Source organism: Equus asinus, chromosome 14, assembly GCF_041296235.1.
Source record: "Equus asinus isolate D_3611 breed Donkey chromosome 14, EquAss-T2T_v2, whole genome shotgun sequence".
NCBI classification, from domain to species: Eukaryota; Metazoa; Chordata; class Mammalia; order Perissodactyla; family Equidae; genus Equus; species Equus asinus.
This window is the reverse complement of record NC_091803.1, coordinates 17,518,325-17,546,178: the sequence shown is the minus strand read 5'-3', so window position 1 is coordinate 17,546,178 and position 27,854 is coordinate 17,518,325. Positions and strand designations below refer to the sequence as shown.

At 57.6% G+C, this 27,854-nt stretch overlaps 1 protein-coding gene across 3 annotated transcripts; it reads right to left on the bottom strand.

Moving 5' to 3' along the window:
• Positions 1-315: 315 nt before the first annotated feature.
• LIMK1 (LIM domain kinase 1) lies at positions 316-27,758 on the bottom strand. Of its 3 annotated transcripts, XM_044747163.2 has the most exons (16): positions 27,521-27,758; positions 25,691-25,787; positions 19,009-19,147; positions 18,583-18,692; positions 17,179-17,385; positions 10,964-11,069; positions 10,682-10,848; positions 9,405-9,588; positions 8,429-8,515; positions 7,961-8,092; positions 6,737-6,796; positions 6,416-6,481; positions 3,839-3,995; positions 2,195-2,250; positions 1,778-1,935; positions 316-1,692 (listed from the first exon to the last, which is right to left on the bottom strand). In XM_044747163.2, exons 1-16 carry the CDS (start codon positions 27,573-27,575, stop codon positions 1,530-1,532), a joined length of 1,944 nt encoding a protein of 647 aa, XP_044603098.1. In that variant the 5' UTR covers positions 27,576-27,758; the 3' UTR covers positions 316-1,529. The 3 variants fall into 3 exon arrangements, with proteins under 3 accessions (XP_044603098.1, XP_014705956.1, XP_044603099.1); XM_014850470.3 differs by lacking the exons at positions 25,691-25,787; positions 27,521-27,758 and adding an exon at positions 22,462-22,605; XM_044747164.2 differs by lacking the exons at positions 25,691-25,787; positions 27,521-27,758 and adding an exon at positions 21,204-21,325.
• Positions 27,759-27,854: the final 96 nt, after the last annotated feature.

Below are 27,854 nucleotides of genomic sequence, written 5' to 3'. Positions count from 1 at the left end.
GATTAATGCTTTACTCTGAAGTAACCAGTGTGGTTTGTTATCCTGATTGGACCCTTTAAGTTTCAGAAAGAAGAAGACATGAAATGAAAGCAACACATCCCCTAGGATCGCCCGCCCCTCCTCCCGCCTCCCAAACTCAGCTCAGAGAAAGTGGTCACCAGTCCCCTGGGGCTGCCACCTCTGCTCCAGCCCTCTGCACCCTCCGCCCACCCTACTCGCCCCTCCATTCCTTCTTCCCACCAGGCTTCTGGTCACAGAGTTCCCTTCTCGTCCTATTTCCTCAAGGCCCCTGGACACACGTGGCCACGCGGGATGTGGGGGGAGTACGGAATTTATTTTATTGTTCCGAGTCTGGGTTTTGTTCCTTAGACATCACGATTCCCGGATGGAGGTGATGGTCCCACCTCCTTGAGTCGTGGTCCCACGGGCCTATTTAGATTGTTTTCCAGGTTCAAAGTGCACTGAGAAGGCTTCACAGTTTTAATACTTCCTAGACGCTCAACTGAGGCAAAGTGACAAAATGGCCCCCCCACCCCCTCCCGCCAAAAAAATAAAACCCCAAGCCCCCAGCAGCTGCTGCTGCAGCCGTATGAAAAAATAATACAAACTCTTCTTAAAAAATAGATTACACAGAAAGAACCCAGAGGACAGCGGGCGTGGGGAGGGGTGTGCAGGGGCTGCTCCAGCTGCTGGCAGGGAGCCTCGGGGAGGGGCCCGGAGGGGGCACTGAGATGAACGTCGGGGGGCTGGGATGCTGGTGGACAGCTGCCTGGTCCGCTCTGCCCAGCCTCCCTCTGCTGCTCCTGCCAGCAGCTCTGGCCCAGGGACCACGGCTCCCCTCTCCCCCAAGAGACCCTCCCTTCACCCTGAGGCTTGGTACCTGCTTCTCACTAAAGTGGCTTCAATAAAGAAATGAAAAGACCCAAAGCGAGAGAGGGCTGCTGCCCAGCCGACAAGGACCTCCCCTGCAGGAGCGGCCCTCTCTCTCTTTGGGGGTTTGGATAGCTATCAACATCTGCTGCTACCTAGACCCCCCACCCTGGGGGTGAGGGGCCCGACTCCCCACTCAGCTCCTGGGAACATGGCCTCTCCCTTGAGAAATGCCCGCCTATGTACCCAGCCGCGACAGGGCACGGGCTGAAGCTGTCCTCCAGCCCAGCCTCGGAGGAGCTGCAGACAGGCGGAGTGTATGCAGGACGGCTGGGGTGGTGGGCATGGGACGGGGCAAACTCACATAGGCCCGCCAGCTCATGCAAGGAGAAGTGAGATGGGGCGGCCCCCAAGACAGAGGTAAGGCAGGGTGAGGAGGTGGTGTTTGTGCAGCCAAGCCAGCTCTGGGGCCGGGGGCAGAGACAGGACAGGGGCCACAGCCCTCAGGGTAGGAGAAGGCAAGTCAGGGCCTGGCACTGGGGAGGGGTCTGGGTGCCCACTGCTCCAGTGAGGGCTCCACACCTGGCCACTCGTGCAAAGGGATCTGGTGCAGTTAGATTCTCCGGAGAGGGGCACGGGGGCAGCTGGGCAGGCCGGGCTCAGTCAGGGACCTCGCGGTGGGCAGGTAGTCCACTCTCGCCACGCCGGTAGGTCTCCCAGAAGCCCCTGTCCAGCTGCTCCAGCTGTGGGCCCAGTGGCAGGTGGCCGGCCACATGCATGCGGAGGGTCTCCAGCCACTGCTCCAGCTTCACGAAGGAGGGCCTGGGGTGATAGGCAGGGGGACAGTGGGTTCTGGTTCTGCTGGGGACTGGCCCCACCCCCCAGGCTGGGCCCCCACTCGACTCACCTCTTCTCAGGGTCCAGATCACAACAGCGCACAGTAATGGGGAAGAAGCTTGGGGGGCAGTTTGGGGGGCAGTAGCGGTCCAGGAAGCCTCGCACGTTGAGGCCAAAGTCCATGGTGCGGGGCAGGTAGTCGGGGTCAGCATTCACCCGCCCGATGATCTGTCCAGCATGAGGCCCAGGAGTTACCTGGGGGCCCCTGGGGCCGAGTGCCACTCAGGTGGGTTTGGGACTGGTCACCCTGGGCCTGGTGCCAGTCTGCCCACCGCACCCCCAGGGGATGCAGGTGGTTGTGGGCAACCCTGTTCCCAGGAGCCTCCCTGGCTGGGGCCCCTGCAGACTCCAGCCTGCAGCCTGCAAGTCTGGGGGGCGGAGAGGAGCCGCTGGGCCCGACGCCAACTGCTGCCCGCCCCAGACCTACCTCACACAGGACAATTCCAAAGGAAAACACGTCCACCTTCTCGTCATAGCTGCGACCTGGACAAAGAGACCGACAGTCAGGAAGCGAGGCGGGGCCAGGGATGTCAATCGCTGAGGGGGCCGGTCCAGGGACGATGCCCCACTCAGCAGGTCGGGACCAGAAGACAGATGCTGGCAACTCCACGGAATCAGGGGTTAGGCTCTGCCCCCGACCCCACCCGGGAAACCCTCTGGGAGCCCTGGGGGTGAGGATGAGAGCCCTGGGTGCGAAGTTCCAGGCCCAGCTCCGTCACTGACCAGCTGTGTGACTCTGGGCAAGTCACGGACTTCATGGTGGCCCCGAAAGATAACCACGTCAAACCGTGGATCCTGCGAATGTTACTTTATTGAAGAAAGTGTCTTTGCAGACAGGATTAAGTTAAGGGTCTTGAGACGAGATAATCCTGGATTATGTGGGTGGACCCCAACACCATCCCAAGTGTCCTTATTAGAGAGACAGAAGAGGAGGCAGCCGCGTGAAGAGAGGGCAGAGACTGGAGGGATGTGGCCACAAGGCTGGGGGTGCCGAGATGGCCACTAGGAGCTGGAAGCAGCACGGATGGCTTCTCCCCTAAGGTCCCTGCAAGGGGGACACCTGACTGGCCTCCAGCCCTCAGGCCTGCCAGACAACACATGTCTGTTGTTCCCAGCCACCCAGTGTGTGGTGACTTGTTACCGCAGCCTCAGGAGCCGAGATAGACTCTCTGAGCCTCAGTTTCCTCATCTGTAAAGTGGGAATATTTCCAGTCACCTCACGATGTTAACAGCAATGCCCTCAGCCGTTCTACTTCAGTGAACGCTGGCTAGATTAGATTATCTGATCCTCACATTGCCCTTTAAAGATGGGGACCCTTAGTCCCATTTTACAGGTGAAGGCACTTGGGGGCCTATGTTAAGTTCGGTCAGAGCTGGCGCTGAGGTGGCCCCGGCTCTGCCTGCCCTGATCCTGCAGTTGCACGCCACCTGCCTGTGGAGGGGCTTTCTAACCCCACCTCAGGCACACACGGGACCACTGTGTGACGGGCCTGATAAAAAAAAAATGGGGTGGGAGAGAGAGGACTTGTGCTGAGCTGCGTAATGGCCCCAAAGAGGTCCACGTCCCCTTCCCTGGGCCCTGGGAACATGCCGCCCTACGCGGGACTTTGCAGGTGTGGTTCAGGATCTTGAGATGGGGAGGCGATCCTGGATTTTTGGGTGAGCTCTGCGTAGTCACAGGGTCCTTACGAGAGAGGGAGGAGGGTCAGGGAAAGAGATGTGACAACGGACACCGACGTCAGAGAGAAGAGGCTGCGCTGCTCGCCCTGAGGGAGGAAAGGGCCATGAGCCGAGGAGGGAGAAGCCTCTGGAAGCTGAGAAGGAAGGGAGACAGATTCTCCCCTCGTGTGCCAGAGGGAACAGCCTGACTTCAGCCCAGCGCAACTGACCTCCAGGCCACACGGCAACGCGTGTCTTTTAAGCCAAGCGTGTGGTAATCCGCTACGGCAGCTTTGGGAAATGACTTACAGGACTCAGAGGAAGCTGAGGGGCCCAGGAGGCCGGGGGTCAGGCAGCTGCAGCTCTGCCGGGACCCCAGGCCCGGGGCGTGGCAGAGGGAGCCGTCCCTCACCGTGGATCATCTCGGGCGCCATCCAGTACGGGTTGCCCACCACCGTGTAGCGCTTTTTGCGGTCCGGCTTCTTGAGGCTTCGCAGGTCCTCGGGCTGCGTCTTGTCGTCCACCATGAGCCGCGCCAGACCGAAGTCGGCCACCACGACATTCTTGTTCTGGGGGGTCGACGAAGCGGGGTCACACTCGGACACGCTCCTGGCACCACCTGCTCCTAGCCTGGACCCCACACCCATGCGCAGACAGCCCAGAGAACATGGGCCTCTCTGAGCGCTCTGTGCGCCCCAGCAGGGCCCTGGCCTTGTGGAGGGAAGGAGAGCAGTAATTCTAGCTAGAGACCCAGGTCCTCTCCCTGGCCTGTTACAGCTTTCGTCTCTTAATCCTGCAACAATCTGGTGAGGAATAGGTTATTTTTATCCCCACTTTACAGATGAGGTGACTCAGGCCCAGAGAGGTTAAGAAAGTTGCCCAAGCCACCCAGCAGGTCAGCTCTACTGTTTTAGGTGTGAGGGAGCCCCTCCCAGCACCCGCCTGGAATCCTGCAGAGTGCAGATGCTGACTGCTGTGTCTGCCCAGCAAGATGGGAACATCAGGAAGAAGAGGGACAGTGGGGAGCCCTGCAAGTCTGGTCCCTACGTGCCAGCTCCAGGACTGGGCACTATTGTGTGGACACTGAGGAGCGAGCTCAGAGAGGCCGAGGTGGAAAGGTCCCGCCAGGCGGGGTCAGGACAGGTTCGCTTTGAAGGGAAGGACCCTGAGCCACCCCTGGGAGTGATGCCAACACGGACAGTCACCTAGAGAAACTCTAAAGACGGCAGATGGGGGAGGGGTGGAACATGCGTCCCCAGCCCCCCCTGATGGGGCCTCAGGTGACACGGCCCCTCTCAGGGCTCCACCCCCTCGGGGGTAATACCAGGTGGCAGGCTGGTTGGGGGAGGTCTTGACCCCGGACGCTTGGACCCCCCAGAGGGGGTTCTTGAAGGCCAGGGTCCACCAGGACTGTCCTGGAGCCGACTCCTGCCCTGGCCCTTTCAGAAGATCGGAGGGGGGTTCAGGCCTCTGCGCTTTGACGAGCCCCCCAAGGCATGGGGGTCCAAAGATGCTGCTCCAGGACAGAGCTCCAGGGAAGGCAGCCAGGGCGGCCGCTGGATTCCCGGAGGCCCCCAAACGGTAGGCAAAGGTTTGGGCTGTGTGTAGATGGACTCTGGGGACAGGAGGGCTCACGACGCTCATCAGATTCCCAAGCGATGGCCCCTGCTGCGGGATCCAGGCTGCGATGGGTCACCCTCTCCTCGTCCCACCCACTACACCGGCTTGGCCCTGCAGTGACACCCACTGCCGGCAGGGGCAGTCCGAGCCGGCTGCCTGGGAGGTCTGTGGATCCAGCCTCACCCACCTCTCTGTGCTCACTGCCTAGTGTTTCCCAGTCCCAGTCCTAGTGGACATTCCCAGAGGGCTGAGACCCTCGCTCCACGTGAGCTATTCATCACTTCCTGAATGTCATACCACTGGGTCCTTGCACGTGCTGTTCCTGCCACCAGAAACACTCTTCCTGTGCTGAAGTCACCTGGAGAACCTCCTCCAGGACCAGATCTCGACCTGCCTGCGGTGTGACGAGTAGTGTCCCCTCCAAAACTCACGTCCACCCAGAACCTAACTGGTTATGTGGAAATGCCCTTATCTGGAAATAGGGTCTTTGCAGATGTAATCAGTTAAGATGGGGTTATACTGGGTGAGGGTGGGCCCTAAAACCAGCGACCAGTGTCCTTGTAAGAAGAAGACAGAGACGCACAGAAATCGTCCGTGTGAAGATGGAGGCAGAGACTGGAGTGATGCGCCAAGGAACGCCAAGGAGTGCTAGCAGCCAGCAGAAGCTGGGAGAGAGGCGAGGCGCAGACGCTCCCTCACAGCCTCTAGAAGGAACCAACCGTGCCAGCACCTTGATTTCGGACTTTTGGCTTCCTGAACTCTGAGGAAGCATCTCTGTTGTTTCAAGCCATCCAGCGTGTGGTACTTGGTTTGGCAGCCCCGGCAAACCAGGATGCTGCCTCTCCAGCTGGGCATGGCCAGTCACTCCCCACTGCCTTCTGTGGATCGCCTGTGGTCCCCTAAATCACCGCCCCTTAGACCCTGGGCTCCCTGCCTCCACGGCCCCCCACTTAAGTATGTCCCCCTAAAGCCTCTTTCGGGCAGCCTGCCCGGACCACACAGCCCACACGTCCAAGCCCTCCTCCGGACCTGCAGCTGTTGGTGCTGCCTGCTACAGGCTTGGCCACCCTGCTGTGGACCGTTCTCTGTGAATGCCACGCTCACAGTCCTTTACAGTTTACTCAATACTTTCTCCTTTATCAGTTTATCGGATCCTCCTACAGCCTGGGATGTGGGTGGCTCAGAGAGCTGGAGCTACACTGACAGTCAGTGCAGAGCCAGGTCTGTCTGCCTCCTGGCCCTGCCTTTCCGTACAGGCCAAACTGGAGCGAGGGAGGCGCCCCAGGGAGCCCTGCTCAGGGGAGGCCCCGAGGCTGGGAGAATCATGGGCGGGGCTCCTGCTGTCCCCTCCCGGGTCCAGGCTGCTTACCTCACGGACCAGGCAGTTGTGGGAGTTGAGGTCCCGGTGGATGATGTTCATGGAGTGGAGGTAAGCCTGTGGGGGGTATGGAGGTCAGGAGGTGGCTACGCGGAGGGACCCCAGGGCTCCCAGCTCCCCTCCCGCCCCCATCACGCCATGTGGGGCGCTCTTCCCATTCCCCATTTGATCCCGTCCGCCCTCTCAGAGCTTCCCGTGGCTTCGTTTCTAAACTCCGAGTGGAATCTTAGGTGAGCAGCAGAGAACATGTTATAAGAGGGGTCAGATGGCCCTGCCCACACCCCCGGGATGTCGGCAGCAGGGCCCACTCACCATCCCCGAGGCGATGTCCTTGGCAAAGCTCACCCTCTGACTCCATGGGTACTGGCTGTCCTGGGGGCAGAGAGAGGGCCAGGATGGGCCAATGGGGCCATGGGCAGGGCAGGTGGGTGAGAGAGCGGCAGGCGGGGGCAGGTGTCCGAGAGGGTTTAATGATCCCCACTCTCGTCTGCACCCACCACTGTCCGTTCTAAGGGGTGTGGGTGAGTAATTCAAAACAGCTTTCCGGTAAAGCTGATTTCCAATAGTAGGGGAGTATTCCCCCATAGTTCTTCACTCGCCAACTCTGAGAAGAAAAGCTCTATTTATCGTCTATAAAATCCTGTTCTGTCAAGTTTTTAAAAAATCTGAACCTACATTCAGGGCCAGGCGGAGACAGCTGGCCCGGTGAGGTTGCCTGTAGAGTGCCAGCCTGGGCTGGGGAGAGCAGGGCTGTGGGCTCAGATCATTTGGAGAAATGCCTCGTTCTGTCACCCCACCCCATGGAGACCTCAGGCAGGAGGGCGGGGACGTCAGAGTGTATCAGGTTCAGAGGTCAGCTAGGCAACCTAGGGTGGGTCCTGCGTCTCTAAACCGTGGGTGCCCACAGCATCCCTTCTGAGAAGTTACACCTATTAGGAGGCTGCAGGGACCACCTCGGGCAGCACCAGGGAGTCCAGCCGAGGGAGGGAGGCATCAGCATGGGAGGGAACAGGGTCCCGCTGTCTCAGGGTGATGCTGGGGTGGGGTGAGCCCTGGAGCCCAGGGGCGCTGTCAGCTGGAAGGCCCCGCTGCAAGCATTTTATTTCTTGAGATGGATTTGTGATGTGATCCAAGCCCTTAAAGAAAGTTCTGAATTTTCTGGAACATGGCAAATAGTAAAAATGATTTGGTTTTGCCAGAAGCAAAACAAAGGCCCCCGGCAGAGAGGTAACGGAACGTGCCCATCCTCAGGTACCTGTGGCAGGTGCGGCTGGGTCGGGCTGCTCTGAGGCAGGGCCTGGCACCCTGCAGGGCGGCCAACAGTCTGTGCATCCCCTCAGCGAAGCTGCCACCCTTCTCTGGGCCCCAGCTTTTGACGGAGTCTGTTGCTCCCTATTCCATTCAGAACCAGGGCTGGGAGGGTCTCTGAGACCAGAGGCTGACCCCATCGAAGAGCTTAGGAGGCTGGGTCCCAGGGGTCCCAGAGGGGGAGTGGCTGGGACGGCACAGCACATGGGCCTCTGCCCGGACACTCACCATGCTCTTGATGATGCCCCGGAGGGTGCCCCCCTTGATGTACTCGGTGATGAAGTTGAGCCTCTTGTCCTTGTAGAGCACCCCGATGAACTTGAGCACATTGGGGTGCTCTAGGCATCGCATGACCTTCACCTGGTGGGGTGTGAACAGGCAGGGCCTGGGGCTGTGCCCACATCTCCTCCCTCCGCCGTCCCACCAGAGGCCACAGATGGTCCCAGAGATGGAGGAGCCCCTGCGCCCCATGGGCCCTGCCACACCTGCCAGCTGCTGTGCTCTTTGCTCGGGCTGCTCCCACACCAACGGATGCCCTTGCCCCTCTCACCCTCCTGGAAGACATTTTCTCTTCTTCCAATGTGTGGCATGAGTGCCACACCCTCCCTGAGCCCCTTGCTACCCGCCCTCAATCGGGGAAGGGGGTGAGGACCACGGGCCGCCCCAGACGTCTGGTGAAGAGTTCCGCTCACTGACCTCCTTGAGGAATGTCCGCTGGGTCTCCTCATCGAACCGGATCAGCTCCTTCATCACCATCACCTCGCCTGTCTCCCGGTGCGTCACCTGCACGGGGACACCGAGGCACAGAGACTCAGTACTGACAGAGGCTCTGCTCTAAGCCTGCCTTGGAGGAGGCCCCATCCCTGCCCCAGGACTGCCAGGGAGATGGATAGACGGCTTAGAGCTCTTCACAGACGTTTCATGCGATACTCCCAGCCCCCGAGTGGGTGGGACTCAATTTCTTTACAGATGAGGAAACCGAGGCTCAGGGAGGTTTCCTGACAGTGCCCAAGTTCACCCAGGTGGCAGGGAACGGGGTGGCGGGAGCTTGGGTCCAGGTCTGCTGGAGCTAGAGGCCAGCTCTTTCCCTCTGCTCTGCTGGACGGTCTCCTGAAGGTCGAACGGTGGCTCCACCAGAGATTCCTCCTCAGGCAAGGGGGACAGGGACAGGGACAGGGGCTGGGGTCTGTGTGGACATGTGGGCAGCCTGGCTGGCACCTTTTGTAGAATCTGAGCCTTCCAGCCTGGTCACAGCCAGGTGACATCAGAGCCAGAGAAGGGCTCCTCTCTCTGCTGGGGGCGAGTGTGAGGGGAGAAGCAGCCCAGAGGCCACGAGAGACCTGGCATCAGGCTCAGTATGGGGTCCCAGGGGAGGAACCCTTTAGGGTCAGTCTGGCTGCACTCCCATCCTCTACCCCAAGGAGTCACGTTCCAACAACCTCCTCCACATACAGTTTGGGGTCTATCTATGGTTAGTCCCCTCTCCCAAATAGCTCAAGGAGGCCCCGGTGCAGGAGAGCACTGGCCGGGGAGTCTGGAAGCCAGCGGGACACCCTTCCACTGTGGATCCCTGGAGGCACTGGTGGGAGGAGGAAGGAGGACTGATGGTCACACCCAGACTGCTCTCCGGGTGCCACTCACGGCCCCGTGCCCGCCTGGGCACACGCCGTACCTTGATGGCCTGGCCAAAGCAGCCCTTGCCCAACACCTCTCCATGGATGAGGTCTGACGGCCGGAAGATGCGGTGTGGCCGGCAGACCACGCGGAGGGACTCGGAGCGACCCAGGTCCTTGCGCTGCGAGGCCGGGGAGCCCAGTGAGCCAGCACCTGGAGACCTGTCGATGCTGTAGCTCCTCCTGGGGAGACAGACACAGTGCTCAGTGCCACTGGGGCAAGGGGGCCACCTGGCCAAGGCCCTGCCCCCTTCTTCCCACCTGCCATGCTCCCATCTACGCCAGACTATGTATAATCACCCTGTTCCAGTGGAGGGGGCACAGGGCACCTCTCCTGGGGCCGTCATAAGGCTCTTGCCCCATCCCGATGCCCAGACCCAGTGTCCTGTCCTGCTCGGACTTCCCGTTTGAGGCCCACTATCCTGCAGGTGCCCTTGGGAGCAATGTTTGTCCTTGGCCTTCTCTGCTGGTGACCCTGAGGCAGATGCTTTGTCTCCCAGCATTCAGGTCCGAGGCTGTGGGGTGCGGAGGCAGACAACCTGCCTGGGATGCCCATACCCCTGCCATTTCGGTGGTCCTGCAGCATGGCTTGAGCTCCAAATGCAGGCAAGGAGGAAATACGTGCCTTCAACATTGCTGTTTGTTAGAGTAAAGGCTGTCACCCCAGATATCTTTACCAGGAGTCCTGAGCAGGCCCCACAGGAAGTGGAGAGAGGACCAGGCTGCCTCTGGGTTTCTTCCTTGTGCCCCCTGGCCTCCCTTCAAGAGAGTACGGGGCACCTGGCCCCTCCCACCTGGACCACTGCCACAGCCCCCCAGCCGACTCTGGTCTGGGGCACCCTCCCGCATAGGGGACGACTAGCCTCTGCGAAACACATCGCTTTGGTGCAACACCCTTCAGTGGGGCCCACAACAGGCAGACAAAATCCAAAGCCCCCTGCCACATCTGAAGCCCCGCCACTGGCTTCACCTCAGAGCCCACCCCTCCCCAGCCACACGTGAGGCTGCATCATCCTGAGCTACCTGCCAGCTGCTCCAGAAGCCTGGGTGCTGGGCCACCCTGGAAGCGCTCTAACCCCCACTGGGGGAGGGGCTCTCACGTCCTACTTCTCATTACCCTTGTTTATCACCCCCAGTGTCCCTTGCAGGCCTGCTTCTTTGCAGGAATGACTCCCCATCAGACTGTGAGCGACTGGAGGGTGGGGACCAGGTCCCATCCCCCAAGGCCCAGAGCCAGTGAAAGTACCCAGATGCAGCACGAGGCAGGCTGACTTACAGGACAGGCTTCTGCCGGGTGGCGCTGCCCGCCTCCCCACTGGGAGTGTGAGCTGGGGAGCTCAAAGGGCTGGGCTCAGGCCCCAGCCCATGGCCCAGTGTGTCATGGGGGTCGTGCTCAAGAGTCAGCTGGAGTAGGCGGCTGGTTTCCTGGATCAGCAGGTCAATCTGGGGAGAGCAGGGGTGCAGACACGTGAGCCCGAGGTGGTGGGGATGAGGGTTGGGGAGGGCCAGGCAGGAAGGCACCACCTCCAATCCTGCTCTCCAGACCGAGGACCCATACCTCATCCAGCGGCACGTTCCGGATGGGCGTGCCATTGATTTCCAGGATCCGGTCTCCAACGTGGATGGAATTCTTCACATCTGGGCTCATGCAGCCTGGGTCCACACTGTGGGCATAAAGCAGTGGTCAGCTCCCTTCCTGCCTTCGCCCTAGAGCCCTGACAGGAAACCAAGGCCAAGGGGATCAGATTAGGGATGAGGGGGCAAATGACCCTATCTTGTGTAAACACTAGGGGGCAACTGTCCAGAACCCTGAGTTCTGGTTTGGTGGGAAGAATTCTGTAATTGATTACTGATGTCTGCCATGGGTGTGAAACTGAAGAACTGGGCATGTCCCTAGGTATCTGCCACCCAGTATTTGATGCTCAGGGGCTGCTGTTCAACAGAACGTTGGCTCTGCCATGGAGGACAGACCTATCGTTCCAGCTGCCTTGTATGCTTGGAGCAGACCAGTGTCATGAGTCCTAAAAGGGTCCAGATCCATTGGCTTCCTGAGTGACTCCCACACTTGCCCTGCAGGATGAGGCTAAGGCCCCCACTCCTCTGGAGTCGGCAGGAAGGGGCCAGCGACCTGCCCTGAGCCACAGCTGCAGAGTGGAGGAGGGGATGAAGCCACACGCTAGCTCACGGGGTGGTGAATTTGCCAAACTGACTTGCTTCTTTTAGCTCTTTGCTGTTAGTTATCGGGTTTTCATTTTGTCTTCATAAAAGCTTTTTAAGGAATGTTCACTTTGTCTCTGCCCTGAGGTGGGGAAGGGCTGAGGGATGAGACTGAGTTTCAGGAAAAACAGATTCCTAAAAAATTTTCATTATCAAGAATATATTCTACCAGCAACAAAACGAAAAGGCAACCTACTGAATGAAAGAAGATATTTGCAAATCATACATAAGGGGTTAATATCCAAAATATACAAAGAGCATACACAACTTAATATCAAAAAAACAACCTAATTGATTAAAAAAAGAGCAGAGGACTTGAATAGACCTTTTTCCAAAGAAGACATCCAAATGGCCAAAAGGTACACGAAAAGATGCTCAACATCACTAACCATCAGGGAAATGCAAATCAAAACTACAGTGAGATATCACCTCACACCTGTCAGAATGGCTATTACAAAAACATAAGAAATAACAAGTGTTGGTGAGGTTGTGGAGAAAAGGGAACCCTTGTGCACTGTTGGTGGGAATGCAAACTGATGCAGCCATTATGGAAAACAGTATGGAAGTTCCTCAAAAATTAAAAATAGAACCACCATATGATCCAGCAATTCCACCTCTGGGTATTTACCCGAAGAAAATGGAAACACTAATTTGAAGAGATATCTGCACCCCTATGTTCACTGCAGCATTATTTACAAGAGCCAAGATACGGACACAACCTAAGTGTCCATCGACAGACGAATGCATAAGGATGTGGTATATATACAATGGAATATTACTCAGCCATAAAAAAGAATGACATCTTGCCATTTGCAACAACATGGATGGACCTACAGGGTATTATATTAAGTGAAATAAGTCAAACAAAGAAAGACAAATATTTATATGTGGAATCTAAAAAATAAATGAACAAACAAAACAAAGCAGAAATAGACTCATAGCTATAGGAAACAAACTGGTGGCTGCCAGAGGCAGGAGGGATTGGTGGGCGGGGTGGTGAAACAGGTGAAGGAGAATAAGAGGTACAAACTTGCAGTTATAAAATAAATAAGTCAAGGGGAGGTAATGTACAGCACAGGGAATATAGTCAATAACGATGTCATAACTTTGTATGGTGACAGACGGTAACCAGACTTATGCTGATCAACTCTGTAATGTATATAAATGCTGAATCGTTATGATATACACCTGAAACTAACAGGATATCATATGTCAATTATACTTCAATTAAAAAAAGGTATATTCTCACATGGGGGAGAAGCTCTTCGTTATACTAGAAGGTCAAGTAATAAATGCAGAAGAAAGAACACAGTTGGAAAATCTCCTTTCTGTAGCCATCAGAGTAATAATTGACACAGGTGAGAATCATGGATGGAAGCTAGAATCACTTGGTGAAAAGGCTGTTGGATATTTACAGACTCCAATCTCACAAATGACTTATGATTACATTACGAGGGTGGGGGAGAGCCTTTACCGCAGAGAGAGTGGACTGCACTTGAACCAAGTAATCAAAGTTGACAACTTTGATGTATGCCCAACAGAGGGCAGACTATATTGACATTGTATGTCTACCAGTAAGATGCACGGAGAAGGACGCAGCATGACTTACGCAGCGTCAGGCCAAACGCACAACCTAAACCTAACCAAGGGGACACATCAGTCACACCCAAACGGAGGGACCTAAACCTAACCAAGGGGACACATCAGTCTCACCCAAACAGAGGGACCTAAACCTAACCAAGGGGACACATCAGTCTCACCCAAACGGAGGGACCTAAACCTAACCAAGGGGACACATCAGTCTCACCCAAACGGAGGGACCTAAACCTAACCAAGGGGACACATCAGTCTCACCCAAACGGAGGGACCTAAACCTAACCAAGGGGACACATCAGTCTCACCCAAACGGAGGGACGTTCTACTCAACAACTGGCCTGTACTCTTCATAAATGTCACCGTCACGTAGGACAATGAAAAGCTGAGGAACCGTCACCGATTAAGAGAGACTGAAAAGACATAATGAATCAATGCAACGTACGATCAGGATTGGATCCTGGATCATAGAGAAACTGCTAGAAAGGACAGCATCGAGACAACTGGCAAAACTCAAATATGGGTTGTATATTGGATAAAAGTATGTATTAATGATAAATTTGCTAAGTGTCATAACTGCACTATAATGTACAACTGACAATTATCTAAGAGAGTGGCCTTGTTTTTAGGAGAATGTCTAAAGTTTTTTTGGGAGGGGAGGAAGGGTCAATGATGTCTGCAACTTGCTGTCAAATGATTCAGTAAATAGTAACCATGTGTGCACATGTAAGCATAAATACATCAGTATATACGTGTATATGAACACACACACACAGAGAGGGAGATACACACACCCCAAATGTGGCAAAAAGTTAAAACTGGTGAACCTAGGTGAAGGGTACATAGGTATTCAATATACTTATTGTTTTAGAAAATTTTCTGTAAATTTGAAAATTTCAAGGTCAAAAGTTGAAAAAACGACTATACTTTCATCGATATAGGCTTCTCATGAATATAGCCTTAAAAATCTATGTCTCAGACTCCCATGTCCCCTCCCTCAGTCTCCTGCTAGGGCAGCAGGGGGCAGGGGCACCAGTGAATTAAACTTTCCTTAGAAGGCTCCTATAAATAAATGAAAAATGGTCAACTAAGACTCGCTTAAAACAAACCAGTAAATCTGGTCAGGGGCCTTTGGGCAAGCTGGGCCGCTTCCAAGAAGGGCGTGGCTCTCTGCAGAAATTGCTGGGAAAGCAGATGTTGGCTGGACAGAATGCTCACCCACTGAGGGAGACAGGGACGAGGTGTCCTTGGCTTTCCATTTCTCAAATTCTGCCTGGTTTCCAGGGACCAGCTGGTCTGGGAGCTTCCCCATCTCTCTCACCAGTCTGTCCGCTCACTTGTGCACAGCTGCTGGCCCGGCTGATGCTCGAGGTGGGTGGCGAGGCAGAGCCAAGCCCAGCGGCTCCCCTCCCCAGCGCCATCCTCACTCCTCACCAGTGCCTGGGCATGGGGACATTTAAGACTACTTCTCAAGGAGTCATCAAAGGCCCAGGAGAAACCTTAGAAGACTCCAAGGTGTCCAGCTTCCTCATTATTCCAAGATCCCAAAGCCCGGAGGACGAGGGTGCTGCTTAACGTCACACACTGTTAGCAACTGCGCTGGCTCCCTAATGTTCTTCCCTTCTTGCATCTCAGACCTTTTCCACATCCTTTAAAATTTTCTTTATGGATGATCTGCTAGTATCAAATCTTGGTTTGGTCTGCCTTAACATGTCTCTATTTCACTCTCACTCTTCTTTTTCTTTGTGAGGAAGATTAGCCCTGAGCTAAAATCTGTGCCAATCTTCCTCTACTTTGTATGTGGGTCACTGCCACAGCATGGCTGATGAGTGGAGCAGGTCCACACCCGGGATCTGAACCGGTGAACCTGGGCTGCCGAGGTGGAGTGCGCGCAACTGTAACCACTCAGCCACAGGGCTGGCTCCTCACTCTCATTCTTGAAGGACATTTTCCTCAAGTACAGGCATACCTCAGAGATACTGCAGTTTTGGTTCCAAAACACCAGAAAAAAGCAAATTATTGTGCTAAAGCAAGTCATGTGAATTTTTTGGCTTCCCAACGCATGTAAAAGTTGCGTTCACAGCATACTGTAGTCTATTACGTATGCAATAGCATCATGTCTGAAAAACAGCATACTGAGCCAGTCCTGATGGCCTAGTGGTTAAAGTTCGGGGCGCTCTGCTTCAGTGGCCTGGGTTCGGTCCCAGGCGTGGAACCACACCACTCGTCTGTCAGGAGCCATGCTGTGGCGGCAGCTCACACAGAAGAACCAGAAGGACTTACAACTACGTAACTGGGGCTTTGGGGAGGGAACAAAAATAAAAGTAAAAAAATAAAAAAAAATGTATATACCTTAACTAAAAAATACTTCATTGCTAAAAAATGCTAACCATCATCTTAGCCTTCAGTGAGTCATAATCTTTTTGCTGGTAGAGGGTCTTGTAAAAAACGCAGTATTTGCGAGAAGCACAATACAGCGAACCATGATAAAATGAGGTTCGTCTGTATAGAATTCTAGGGTGATGACTACTGTATATATCATTTCACTGATTTCTGGCTTCCACTGTCTCTGTTGAGAAATCAGCTGTCAGCCTAAGTGGCCTCTTTTGAAGGTAATTTGTCTTTTTCCTATGGCCAATGTTAAGGTCTTCTGCCTTTGGTGTGGTAGTTCCACTAGATGGGTGATGCATGGGTGGCTTTCTGTTTACTTTGCTGTTTGGGATTTACTGGGCTTCAGTTTGTGGACTGGTGTCTTTCACCAGTTCTGGGAAGTTCTCAGCCATCGTGTCTTCAAATCTTGCCCCTCTCCCCTTCTCTCTCTCTTCTTCTGGGATTCCAAAGAGATGACTCGACCCTCTCACTCTGTCCTCCACGTGTCTCAATCTCCTTCATCTTTTTGTGTCTCCGCTTCTCTCTTCAGCTGTTTAAACCCTACTCTACTGTTAAACCCTTGCACTGATGTTTTCATTTGAATAATTATTTATTTCATTTCTAGGGGTTCTATTTGGTTCTTTTCCAAATTTATTTGCTCTTTATTCATTTTTCAAGCATCTCTTATTTATTAAGACACATTGGGCATAATTATTTTATATCATTTCTGATAATGCCACTATCTGAAGCTTTTGTAGCTCTGGTTCTGCTTCCTGTCCTTTCTGCTGACTCCGGCTCCCAGTCCCTTGCTTCCTCCTCTGTTCAATGGTTTGTGACCCAATCGCTCATCTTCCTGGGGACGCTTTCTAAGTAAATTCAAAGAAGCCTGGAGCTGGGTCCCTCCAGGAAGGCCCTGCGTCCGGCTCCGCTGTGGCCTGGGACACTACCAGTTGGAAAGGACGTTAAACTTTTACAATTTTGCCTTGAGGTCTTTTGAACCGCCCAGGCAGATGAATTTGGTTTCCAAGTCCAAGTTCACAAATTCTCAGGGGAGATTCCCCTCCTCTCCCGCCCAGGTTCCAATCGGTTTATCTTACAGTTCTGGGAGCTGAGTGGGGGGCTGATGGAAGGTGTGGTTTGTTTCTCACTCGTCCCCACCCTGAGAGCCTTGGGGTCCCAGTGGTGGGGGGAGGGAGGAGTTCTCCCGTGAGATCAGCCTCCTCCAGCAGGTCGGGGCTCTGAGAGGCCCAGCCACAGAAGGACTTGCCTGTCAAAGCCCCAGCTCACTCGGTTTAGACTTGCCCCTAAGGCACGGCTGCCCTCAGTCTTCTGCGACACCCCTGGCTCCCTCCTTTACTCCTTACTGACCTGGTTACACCTCTTTCTTCTTGGATCATATATGGATTAAAGAAAAAAATCTAAATATTTTATCCAGCACTTGTAACGGTTTTTAAAGGAAAGACTGGACCAGGCATCTGGTATACCACATTGTCAGAGCTGGGCTCTATCTGTGCCCAAATGCTCACCTGGTCTCAGGGCCCCCAGCCCCACAGTCAGCCACCCACCTGCAGCCTCGGCAGGCCAGCCACTCACCCCTGGACGCGGACGGTGTGGGAGTGCTCTGTGCCGCAGCCCGGTGGGCCGTGAGCGGGGTCGATGGAGACCGAGAGGCCACGTTTGCCATGAGATGAGGCTGGGATGGAGACGAGGGTAACTGTGTGGGGCAGGTGGGAGCTGGGGGAGTCAGGCAGGATCTGCTCGATGACGGGGGTCACCACGGTCTGGTAGTAGCAGTGCCCGCTGCACGAGCCATAGGCGGTGGGGACCCAAAGAGTGGGAAGAAAAGAGTGTCAGGACAGTCACCAGCATCACCACTTCCCCCATTCCCCCATCCCCCAGTCCCTTTCTCCTCCCCATGGGAGGCAGGGGGTCTCAGCTGCCCGATGGGACTGGGAGCAGGAACTGCACATGCCCAGCCCAGCCCGCCCTCTCTGGGCTCAGTCACTCTGGGTTGTCTACTCTCTGCCATGCTGTGAGCTGGCCGGGCCAAGGCCTGCGGATAAATCCAGTTCAGGAGGAAGTCATTAAAAGCCCATCTGGGACTAAGCCACACCACCCTCAAATCCAGCTTTATAAGCATTGTGGACTAAATAATTTGTCTCCTCTTTGTCTCTGGTTCCTGGGGAAGAGGCTGGAAGAGGAACGTCTCTGTTTCTCAGGAGCCCCTCAGACCACACCTGAGTTTACACTAAGGAGATGACTCAGGATGGGGCTCAGCACCGGAAAGACCAACCCTGTGACTGGAGGGCGGGGGCTCCGACTCAGCCTGACCTCCAAGGGGGGAAGGGGGCCTGGAGACTGAGTTCAATCACGTGCTCAATATTCATTCAATTATGCCTACAAAATAAACCCCAATAAAAAGTGGTGATGCCAGAGCAGGGGGGTCATCACACGTCCTGATTCCACAGGGAGAATGCACAGAAGCTCTGCATTTGGGACCCTCCTAGACCTTGCTCTTTGGGTCTCTTCATCGGGCTGGTCCTAATTTGTACCCTTTACAAAAATCCTGCAATCCTAAGGAAAGCACTTTCCTCAGATCCGTGAGCGGTTTAGCGAGTTATCGAACCTGAGTGGGTTGTGGGAATCCCTGACTCTGTAACCAGCCAGTCAGGACTGGGAGTGGCCTGGGGACCCCTGATCTTGTGGTTGGCATCTGAAGCGAGGGCGGTCTTGTTGGGACCGGGCCCTGAACTCACGGGGCCAGCGCTGACTCTGGCGGTCGGTGCCAGAACAGCAGCGCAGCAATCCGTCAGTAAGAAAGCTGATGTCTGGGGCCTTCTCAGTGGGGCTCCTGTGTCATGTTTCCCATGACTTCTACACTATCACTTCCATGACGCTTTCAATGACCGCTCCCACACAGGGATGGAAGGGGCCCTGGTGGGGAGACTTGTGATACAGGTGGGCGCACCAGGCTCGGAGCAGGGCCCGGGCACTCACCAGTACAGCTTGGAGTGTTCCACCAGTGTGTAGGTGTCCCCGTCCCCGATGAAGGTCCCGCACGCGAGGCAGATGAAGCACTCGGGGTGGTACTTCAGCTCCCCGGCCACCTGGCGGCAAATGGGGGACAAGCCAGCTCAGCGGCCCCTTCAGGCCCCCTAGCTCTTCCCCTCAGTCTCCTAACAGAAGGGGAGCCCCAGACAAACTTCAGGGGTCTGGCTAGCCAGCTGAGCTCCCAGACAGAGCTGGCTCCATAGAGAGGGGGCCGAGGGACAGACAGACAGACAAACAGGCTCAGAAGGCCTGAGGGAATCAGAGCACTGGTGAGGAGAAGAACAAGAGAGAGCTGGAGCAGGGAGACCTGTGAGGACATGTGGATGGACACGCGCGCCAGGCGAGGGGTGTGAGTGGGGGAGGGGCACCTACCATGACCAGCCCCTTAGTGATGTGCTCCGAGCACCCATGGCAGGACTCGCCATAGCGGGCCCAGTAGTCCTTCTTGCAGAAGAGCTGCCCGTCCTTCTCATAGTACTGGTGCGAAAGGGAGGCACTGCAGTCACAGCACCTGCGGGCGAGAGGTGCTGGGGCTCAGGAAGGCCCAGGCCCCACCCCACCCCCACATCGAGGCCTTGCCAAGGTCCAGAGGTGCCTTTGGAAGAAGGAGAAAAAGGTGCCCTCTCTGGGCAGAAGCAGCCTACGCTGGGACTTGGCAAGTGGAGCCAGGAATGGATGTGGGCCCCTTGGCTGGAAGCCTCCATGCAGTGCACAGCCTGCACAACCACCCAGAGCAGTTCTGCATCCAGAGCGTCTGGCCCACCGGCTGGCCCCGAGGTGAGAGGCGCTCCTCATCTCAGCCCTGCCCTTGTCATGTGAGGACGATGGCCCAGAGAGGGCAAGTGACTTGCTCTTGGTCACTAGCAGGTGGAGGGAGGAATGGAACCTGGGAGCCCAGGATCCAGGTAGTGGGGCTGGAACGAACCGTGGGCCTCTCTTCTAGTCTAGTCTGCTCCCCACCCCTCCCATCCCAGACTCCCAGCAATGAGGAGGCAGCTCGGCCAGCATCCGGCCAGCATCTACGGCCAGCTGATGTAGCTGCGTGACCTGTGGAGCTGTGAAGACCTGTGAGTGCCAGCCCCTTCCCACTGTGCTGATTAAATGACTGACTCGCCACAGGCCACCATGAGGCAGACACAGCTAGCCTCATTTCAGAGATGAGGTAGATGAGCCTTGGGGTTTCTAAACTGCCCAAGGTCACATGATTGGTGCCACAATCCCCACAAAGCGACTCCCTGTTCCGCTAAGATACAAGGCAGGAGCTAAGCTTAGTTAAGACCGGCCAGGATCAGTCAAGACAGGGTAGCTCCTGGTTTCCCAGACCCCAGCCAGCCCTGCAGGTGCTGCCAGTCACAAGAAGGGGGCTCAGGGGCAGCCCAGCCAGAGCCTTAGTCCCCACGCCTTCCCTCAGAAAAGCAGTCGCGTTGTATGGAGAATGCCCAGAGGCGTGGGGTCATCAACGCCAGGGGCCCCCTGCACCATCACCAGGGCCTACCAGGGAGGCCTGGCTGGTGGGCCCCTGAAGGGCAGATGGGGAGAAACGACGCATTGGCTTCTAGGTGCCATGCCACAGGCCAGGAGCTAGACCGCCATGCCTGGCTTCTTTCCACCCAAGCGTCTGAGTAGGGTGGGGACCAGCAGCCCAGCTAAGCCAGGATGAGCAAACAGAAATGCAGGACCCCCAGTGAGCCCGCAGGGGCACAGGCCCCGCCATGTTCTGCAGAGCCTGACCCAGGGTCCTGGGTGCATCCGTACGTTTGGCTGGAGCACACACCATGTCCAGAATCCATTCAGCTCCACTGCTGTTTGGGCACTGGGGGTCATGTGCCAAGGTCACGCAGGGACAGGAGGCCCCACGCTCAGAGCTCAGTAGGGAAACAATCCAGGAGAGAGGTGGGCTGGGAAGGCCGGGCGCTGGGTGAGAGAGCCCATCCCCCAGGCAGCCAGGGAACCCCCCACCCTCCCTCAGCCTTCATGAAGCCCTCAACACTCACTGACTGTTCATTTAGTGAAACCAGGAAACTTGGGACGAGGAGGAGGGAGACGACAGCAGCTGGAGTGCTGGCGGGACACTGTCCCTTTAAGAGGATCCAGCCAGTTCCCCATTGTGTGGGAGCCTGAGGGAGGAGCACGGGGACCACAGCCAGGGGCTGGGGTGGGGAGGAGCACAAAACGCCTGGGTTCAGAAGCCCCTGCTGGGAGGGCATCCAGGAAGGGGGTTCTGAGGGGCAGGAGACGGGGGAGTAGGCAGGGAGGGCCTCCGAGACCGAGACCGCCACCACCCAGGGAGGTGAGAGGAGGCACAGGAAGCTGCAGCTGGATGGAGCGATGATGTCATTCACTGCCCCCACAGCCCTTCCCGCCCCCTCGTGGCCCTAGGACTGGGTGCCCACAGACAGCAGGCCTGGGGAAAGAAGGCCAGGTGGGAGGAAGCCCCGTGATGGGGAGAGGCACATGTCCCCAGGGCGGGTTTAACCTAGCAGGAAGGTGCACAGCAGGAGGAGTTAGCTCTGCAAAGAGGTGGCGGGGCACCGCACCGTGACCTTGGGGAAGCCCCATCCACTCACTGAGTCCTTCCGCAGACCAGACACACAGCATCACAGGAACCTCCTCCTTCCTCCCCGGCTGCCAGGCTGCAGGAAGCAGGGCCCCGCCTGCCTCGAGGTGGGTGTGTTGGTCGGGCTCAGGAGCAGCTGCCTTCCTTCAGGGGAGAGAATACTCTTCTCCCGGCTGCAAACTCCTACTCCTTCACTCACTCACAAACACGCATCATCGTCACCCATCTCAGCAGCCCTGGAAGACCCAACGCTGACTCACCCAAGGGCTCCATGAGTGTAATCGCTCACAGGTTACCGCTTCCTTGAAGCGTGCTCAGGGGCCCGGCTGGGGGGCCCCCAGTAACCCCCCGCAGCCTGCACCACCAGCCTGTGTGTGCCCACCTGTCTCTGCCATCTACCTTCAGGCCCCTGGGGTCCCAGGCCAGGCACCAGCGCTGGACCCCAAAGACAACAAAAGCAGTTCCTGCCAGACACTCCGCCTGGCACAGTTACCATCACAGCGTCCTCAGGGCTGCTGCAGGGCACCCTGGCTTGGCCTCCATCTCAGACAGGGGGCAGGGGACCTCCATCTCAGACGGGGATCTGGCCCAGGCTCACGCAGTGGCTGGCACTTGGGGCCTCAGTGGACCTTTGCTGATGGGAGGCACACAGGAGCCCCTGACCTTGTCCATCCCCTCTCCCGTCAGGCCAACATCCAGCCAGGTGCCAGAGGAGGAAGGGGGGCAGGCAGGCCTCTTAGGGATGTCCCCCACGTGCCCTGCTGACAAAGGATGTCAAGAGAGGAGCACCAGGTACTAAGGATGTGTAGAGTGGCCTAGAGCCAAACAGAGAGGAGCTCTTGGAGGACAGCTGTCTGTCTGCTCTGATACAGGGTACCCCTCCCAGAGAGCAGGTGAAGACACAGCCAGGCTCGGGCAGGAGGGGAGAGATCACTGGGGAGGCCTGGGGAGGGCTGGGCTAGGAGGCAGTGGCAACCTCTCCAATGACAGGTCCATCCCGCCCCGGCGTGCCCACATCCCCGGACACCAGGGCTGAAGAAGGAGCAGCTGGAGGACCAGCCTCATGAGAACACTGTACCAGCAGGGCCAGAAGCTTCAGCAGCGGCCTGCTTCCCCTCAAGAGGCGGCCAGCAATGACCAAGGAGTTTCACTTCTGCCCCACAGCCTCGACCCAGGTGGGTCTGTCCCACGGTTGCCTCCCGCCCCAGCCCTCACACCAGGGGCCCTGGGTGAGGCCTGGGAAGGCGGGGTGGGGGCTTTCAACTTACTTGGCCCCTCGGAGGAAGCGGTTTCTTCTCGGGGCCGAGGCAAGCATCCTCTGCAGCCCCCTGCAGCAGGGGCTCTGGAGTCCTAGTGCAGTGGGGAACGCAGGGGTGGGTCAACCAGCTGCTTCCCCATCCTACTCTAGGCACTCAGGATTGGTGGTTGCAGAGGGTGGGGCCAGAGTGGCCATACAGCATGGGAGGAGGATCCAGCCATGTGGGTGCGAGGGGACTGGGTCTGAGCCCACAACAGGAAGGAGTGGAAGGGCCTCTGTCTGGGCTCCAGTGCACCCAGGAGGCTCTGGCTGGCACTCCGCCCTCAGGCCTGCACACCCGAGAAAAGCGCTTTCCATGCCCCTGGGCTCTGCTCTGACAAAGGCGCTAGGGGCTTGGGACTGTCTGGGGACAGGGACACACTCCAAAGCAGCTGCTTCTTCTGGTGGTGCCCCCAAGGGAATGGAGGTCGGCCTGCATGGACAGTCTGTCCTCCTCGAAGGGGCAGAAAGGTCCCCTGAAGAGGGGGAGGCCACATCCTGGCCCAGGCTCCGAGCCCCAGTGCCATCTGCGTGCTTGCCCCTCCTTGCCCAGGGCCAGCCCATCCAGCCTCCGGAGAGATGTTACCAGGGCCATGGCAGCCCCAGGGCTTGTGCACTGCAGGCTTCTGGAAAGGCACCTCCCAGAGGCAGCAGCTGGGCCAAAGGGAGGCCTGGACCAATCTGGGCCTGGCATAAACTTCTGGGAGGTGGGGCCCATGGTGGGTGGGACAATTGGAAGAGAGAAAGGGGCAGGTCCTGGGGTGACAATGACCCCTAATGCTAATGCCAGAGGTATCTTGTGATCCCACAGCAACTCTCCCACTGCAAGGCCTCAGAGCTCGTGGGCTGGTGTCAGCCCCACTTCATGGCACTGAGATGCTTCCAGAGGGAAACCAGGCAGAATCCAGAGCCTGGCTGCCTGTTAGTCATGGGGCCCAGGAAAGCAGTGACACTTCTCCGAGTCGCTTTTCTAATTGTCATAGATAGAGGTGAGGACACTGTTGGTCTCATCCAGCTTTGGGAGCTTTTGGGAGAACTGCAGGCCACTGGGACAGGAACACCTGTGTAAGCCACAATGTGGGCCCTCCCTCATTGTGGGAACCTTCTTGGTGTCCCCATCACACCAGGGACAGCCCGAAGACGCTTTCTCCCTACTGCCCCCACCTCTCTGGGCACACAGGGCAGGGCCCCTCCAAAGCTACGTTCAGTGCATCCTGCCCCACTGCTTCCCTCCCGGGCTTCCCCCATGTCTCCCAAGGCCCCACCTCCCTCCCCACCTCAGGCACAGGGGCCCCCAGAGTTCTTCCTTGATTTATCTTGGCCCCATCTCAGTGCCAGCCTTGAGTGGGCCATTCTTTCTGGTCTTCCCACCTCTAACTGGTCTCAGATCAATTCGGTCAGCTCTGGGCAGGGTACTGCCCCCCAGACGGTCTACCCGCCTCCCACTCAACATGGACAGGGTACAATTCATCACCAGCCCGGCCTCCAACTCCACCAGAGCCAGCGGACCACCACCCGCCCCAGCAGCCAGGGTCAAAATCTAGACCACTTTTGAGTCTGCCCCGCCAGGCACCAGCCCCAGCTCCACCCCGAGGCCTGGCCTGCTTCAACTCTGCAGTGACTGAGGGTGGGGCAGACACAGGCTCGAATCCCAGCTCCAGCTGCTGCAACTTTCAGCAAGTTGATTTCTTTGAGCCTCTGTTTCTCACATGCAAACTGGGCAAATAATGGCACCTCGTTCGGCTACGGTGAAGGTTTAGTGAAACATTAAGAGTGCTCAATAAATGCTGGCTAACATGACTAATACTTGCCAAATATTGTCCCTTCTCTATCTGACGTTCTCTCCACTCTGAGTCACTGTCCGAGGTCAGGCATTCTGAGCGCAGATCCCTGAACCGTTGTAACAGTCCCTACCCTGCTGAGTTGCCACCATCCGCCCACGGGGATGGCATTTTTCAATAGCACCTCTGCCCACGTCCCTCCCCTGCTGGCTCCCCACTGCCCTCAGAAGGTCTTTATCTTGGCATTCAGGATCCTTCACAAATCAGTCCCAACTGTGCCTCCTTACCGGGTCCCTCGACTCGCTCTGTTCCAATCAGATGAGCTGTTCCCATTCCCCCAAGCGTCCCATTGCCCTGTCTCTGTGCACGTGGTTTTCTCTGCCTCTTGACAGACCCCTTCCTCCCTGAAGACCTCCTTCTGAACACCTGACTGGGAACCCCAGGGCATGCTGCTGGCCTCTCTTCTGGCCTCCCCAGCCAGGAGGGGCATTGTGTGTACCTTTCCCTCCCCGCCTGTGTGACTTTGGTCAAGAGAATCAACCTCTCTGAGTCCCAGTTAATGGAGGCAATACAATATTTACTTTATAACAGTTACCTCACAACAATGCCTGGCCCTTACTAAATTGTAGAAAATGTTAAACATTATTCTTAAAAAAGGAAAAAACCACCTTGTCAGAGGTTCCCACTGCCTAAAATAAACTCCTTCAGCTGGTGGTCGATGCCCCGACCCCCGCTGGGTCTCCCAGCTTCACCGTCTGGCCCTCACAGTGGCTTCCCGCCTGAACTCTGCTCTTCCAGCCTCTGCACCTCCTGGGCCCTCTGCCTGGGATTCCTTCCTGCCACCCTTCTTCCCCTGGGGCATGTCACGTTCCGGGAGACCCCTGCTCTGGCCCTACAGACAACTCTAAGGGTATCCCCTGCTCCTGCTTCTCAGGATGGTCCTGCTAGGCCGCCTCTGGGTCCCCATGTGCTCGGCCACAGCCCTGACCCTCTCTCCTACACCTGGGGGTTGGTTCTGGAAGGAAGGGGCTGGTCTTACTGGGCTATGCATCTTCACAACCAGACTGGGGCTGGTGAAGGAGGGCCAGCTTCTCCCAAGGCCAGGTTTGCTTCCCTCTCTCCCCTGGAGCATGAGCACCAGGTCAAGGGCGCACTGCTCTCCACTCCATCCCCCCCCAGGCGCCAGCTGGCCTCGGCAGCACTGGCTGAAACGCATGTCTCCCCTCTCCACCCCTCAGAGGTCTAGAAGGACCAAACAGAAATGCCTTTAGGGATCTTCTTGTCCAAATGTCACATTTTACAGAGGGGGAAATGGAGGCTGAGGACTCCCTGGAAGTCACCACCAGAGGCAGCCCCAGGAGGCACACCTAGGTCTCCCGGCCTCGCGGAGGGCGCTCGCTCCTGGCCAGCCCGCCCTACCTGAAGCAGTCTGCATGCCAGTCCGCGTTCAGGGCCTGGAGGTACTGGCCGTCATAGATCCTCTGGCCGCAGCTCGCACACATGGGCAACTCGCTTCCTGCAAGGGTGGAAAGTGAGTTAGGAACCATTCTTAGGAGGCACAGTTGGGTGTAGGCCCAGCCTGTCTTGCGGACCCCACGTGCACCTGCACAAATCCTTGTGCACACACACTGCGCCAAGCACAAGGAAGGACGTAAGTCTGAGAGTCTTGCTGAGACCTTGGCTAAGGTGCCAAGCCCTTCTGGGCCTCAGTTTTCCTATCTGGAAACTGAAGAGGAGGGGCAGATGTCCACCCTCCAGCAACAGCAGTTTTCAACTCAGGGTCTAGCAAGGTAAATGCAGAGAAAGCGAGCAGCAGGATTTAGAAACAAGGCAGCGGGTAACACTCTTGCCACCGCTCCCTTTCCCCCCTGGCATGCCCAGGAAGAGGTACTAAAAGGACTCTTCAAAGGGCAGGGACTAGACTGGGCCAGGTTGGTGCGTCCTGGGCTGAAGCCCCCCTCCCCCGCCCCAGGAGGGGAAGGGCAGGGAGCCCAGAGGTGCTGGCCTCGACTGAGCCTTGGCTATGCCCTGGCCTGATTAGGGGCTGGGGCTGCAGAGCCGGGCACTCGTAGACACCTGCTCTGGGGAGGGCTGGCACCTCCTCAAGCCGGCCACTAGGCATGCTTAGTCATCCTTGGGGCCTGGCACCCTTGGAGCAGGGTGGGCCCTGGAAGATCCAAGCCTGCCCCTTCCCATCGGACAGCTGGGGAGACTGAGCCCTGGAGAGACACTCAGCCAGGCTCCAAGCCACAGCCTGCCTCTCCATGAGCACCCAGGGACGGAGGGGCTATGCTGAGGTGGACCCTTGCCCCAAGCAGGCCTTCAAGGAGCTGGGGGAGGACTGGCAGTAGCCCTAGGAGAGGGCAGTGCTGCAGGAGCTGGCATTTAGGACCTGCGTTGGACCAGTGGGCCTATGTGATGGCCCGGCTGAAGAAACGCAGGGAAGGAGATCTGATCCTGTCCTGGGCTGGGGGAGTCCTGGGGGTCTTCATAGCCTAACCATCGTGCCACCTCAAGCTTGGACCCCAGTAAGGGGGAAGCGGCTGAAGAGGAGATGGGATGCGAGTCATCCTCTCTGCCAAGGCTGATGGCAGGCAGCAGGTCTGGCGCAGGGAGAGGGGGTGGGGGCCCCCAGCATACAGTCTCCCGTTCCCTGGAGGCATATCTCCGCTCTGACCATCTGGCCTCCAACCACTCGGACCGGAGGCCAACTACGCGGTCCCCAATTGTACAGACGGGAAACTGAGGCCTGGCTTGAGCGAAACTTCAGCGCCTGACTCAAGGTCACGAAGCCGGGCAGGCGACTCAGACCCAAGGATGCGGCTTTCCCAGCGCCTCTTTCTTCCCGGCCCGGGTTAGAGACTGCATAAGGGGTGGCCCCAGGGCGAGTCCCGCGGGGACAGAGCAGGCGATGGAGGGCGGATCTGGGACTCATCCGGGGTGGTCGTCTGTCCGAGGACCGGGGAAGGCGGGGATGAAAGGGAGGAGGGGCCTCCGCCCGCGGGAGGGCAGCCCACCCAGGGCCGAGGAGAGAGAAGCGGGTGGGAGCGCGTCAGGGAGGGGCCTGCGGGCTTCAGAAGGACGAGCTCATCCCGGAGGAGACAGGGGCGCGGCCTCGCGGCAGACCCGGCCTCCGCGGCGGCCCGGCCCGGCCCCCTCCCGCGGCCCCGGCCCCCGGCCCCCGCGGCGCGCCCCCTGCCCCCGCCCCCGGCCGGCCCCGCTCTCGCCCCCGGCCCGCGCCCAGCGCACCTTCCTCTCCCATACGTTCTTCCCTCCAGGTGCAACAAAGTAGCGTCAACCTCATGCACTCGGCGGGGGGCGGGGCCGCGGGCGGGGGCTGGGGGCGGCCCGGGCCCCGCGAGCGAGCCCGCCGCCGCCGCCGGCCCGGGAGGCGGAGGCGGAGAGCGCGAGCCGGGCCGGGGGCGCTCGGGGCTCGCGGCGCCGCCGCCGCCTCTCGGACGCCGGCTGGGGCTCGGGCTGCGCGCCGCGGAGGCCTGGGAGGGAGCGAAGGGGCGGGCCGAGGCGGGGCCTCCGAGCTGCGGCCCGCGGAGGCCGGTGGGCGGAGCCGGCGGGCGCGGAGCTG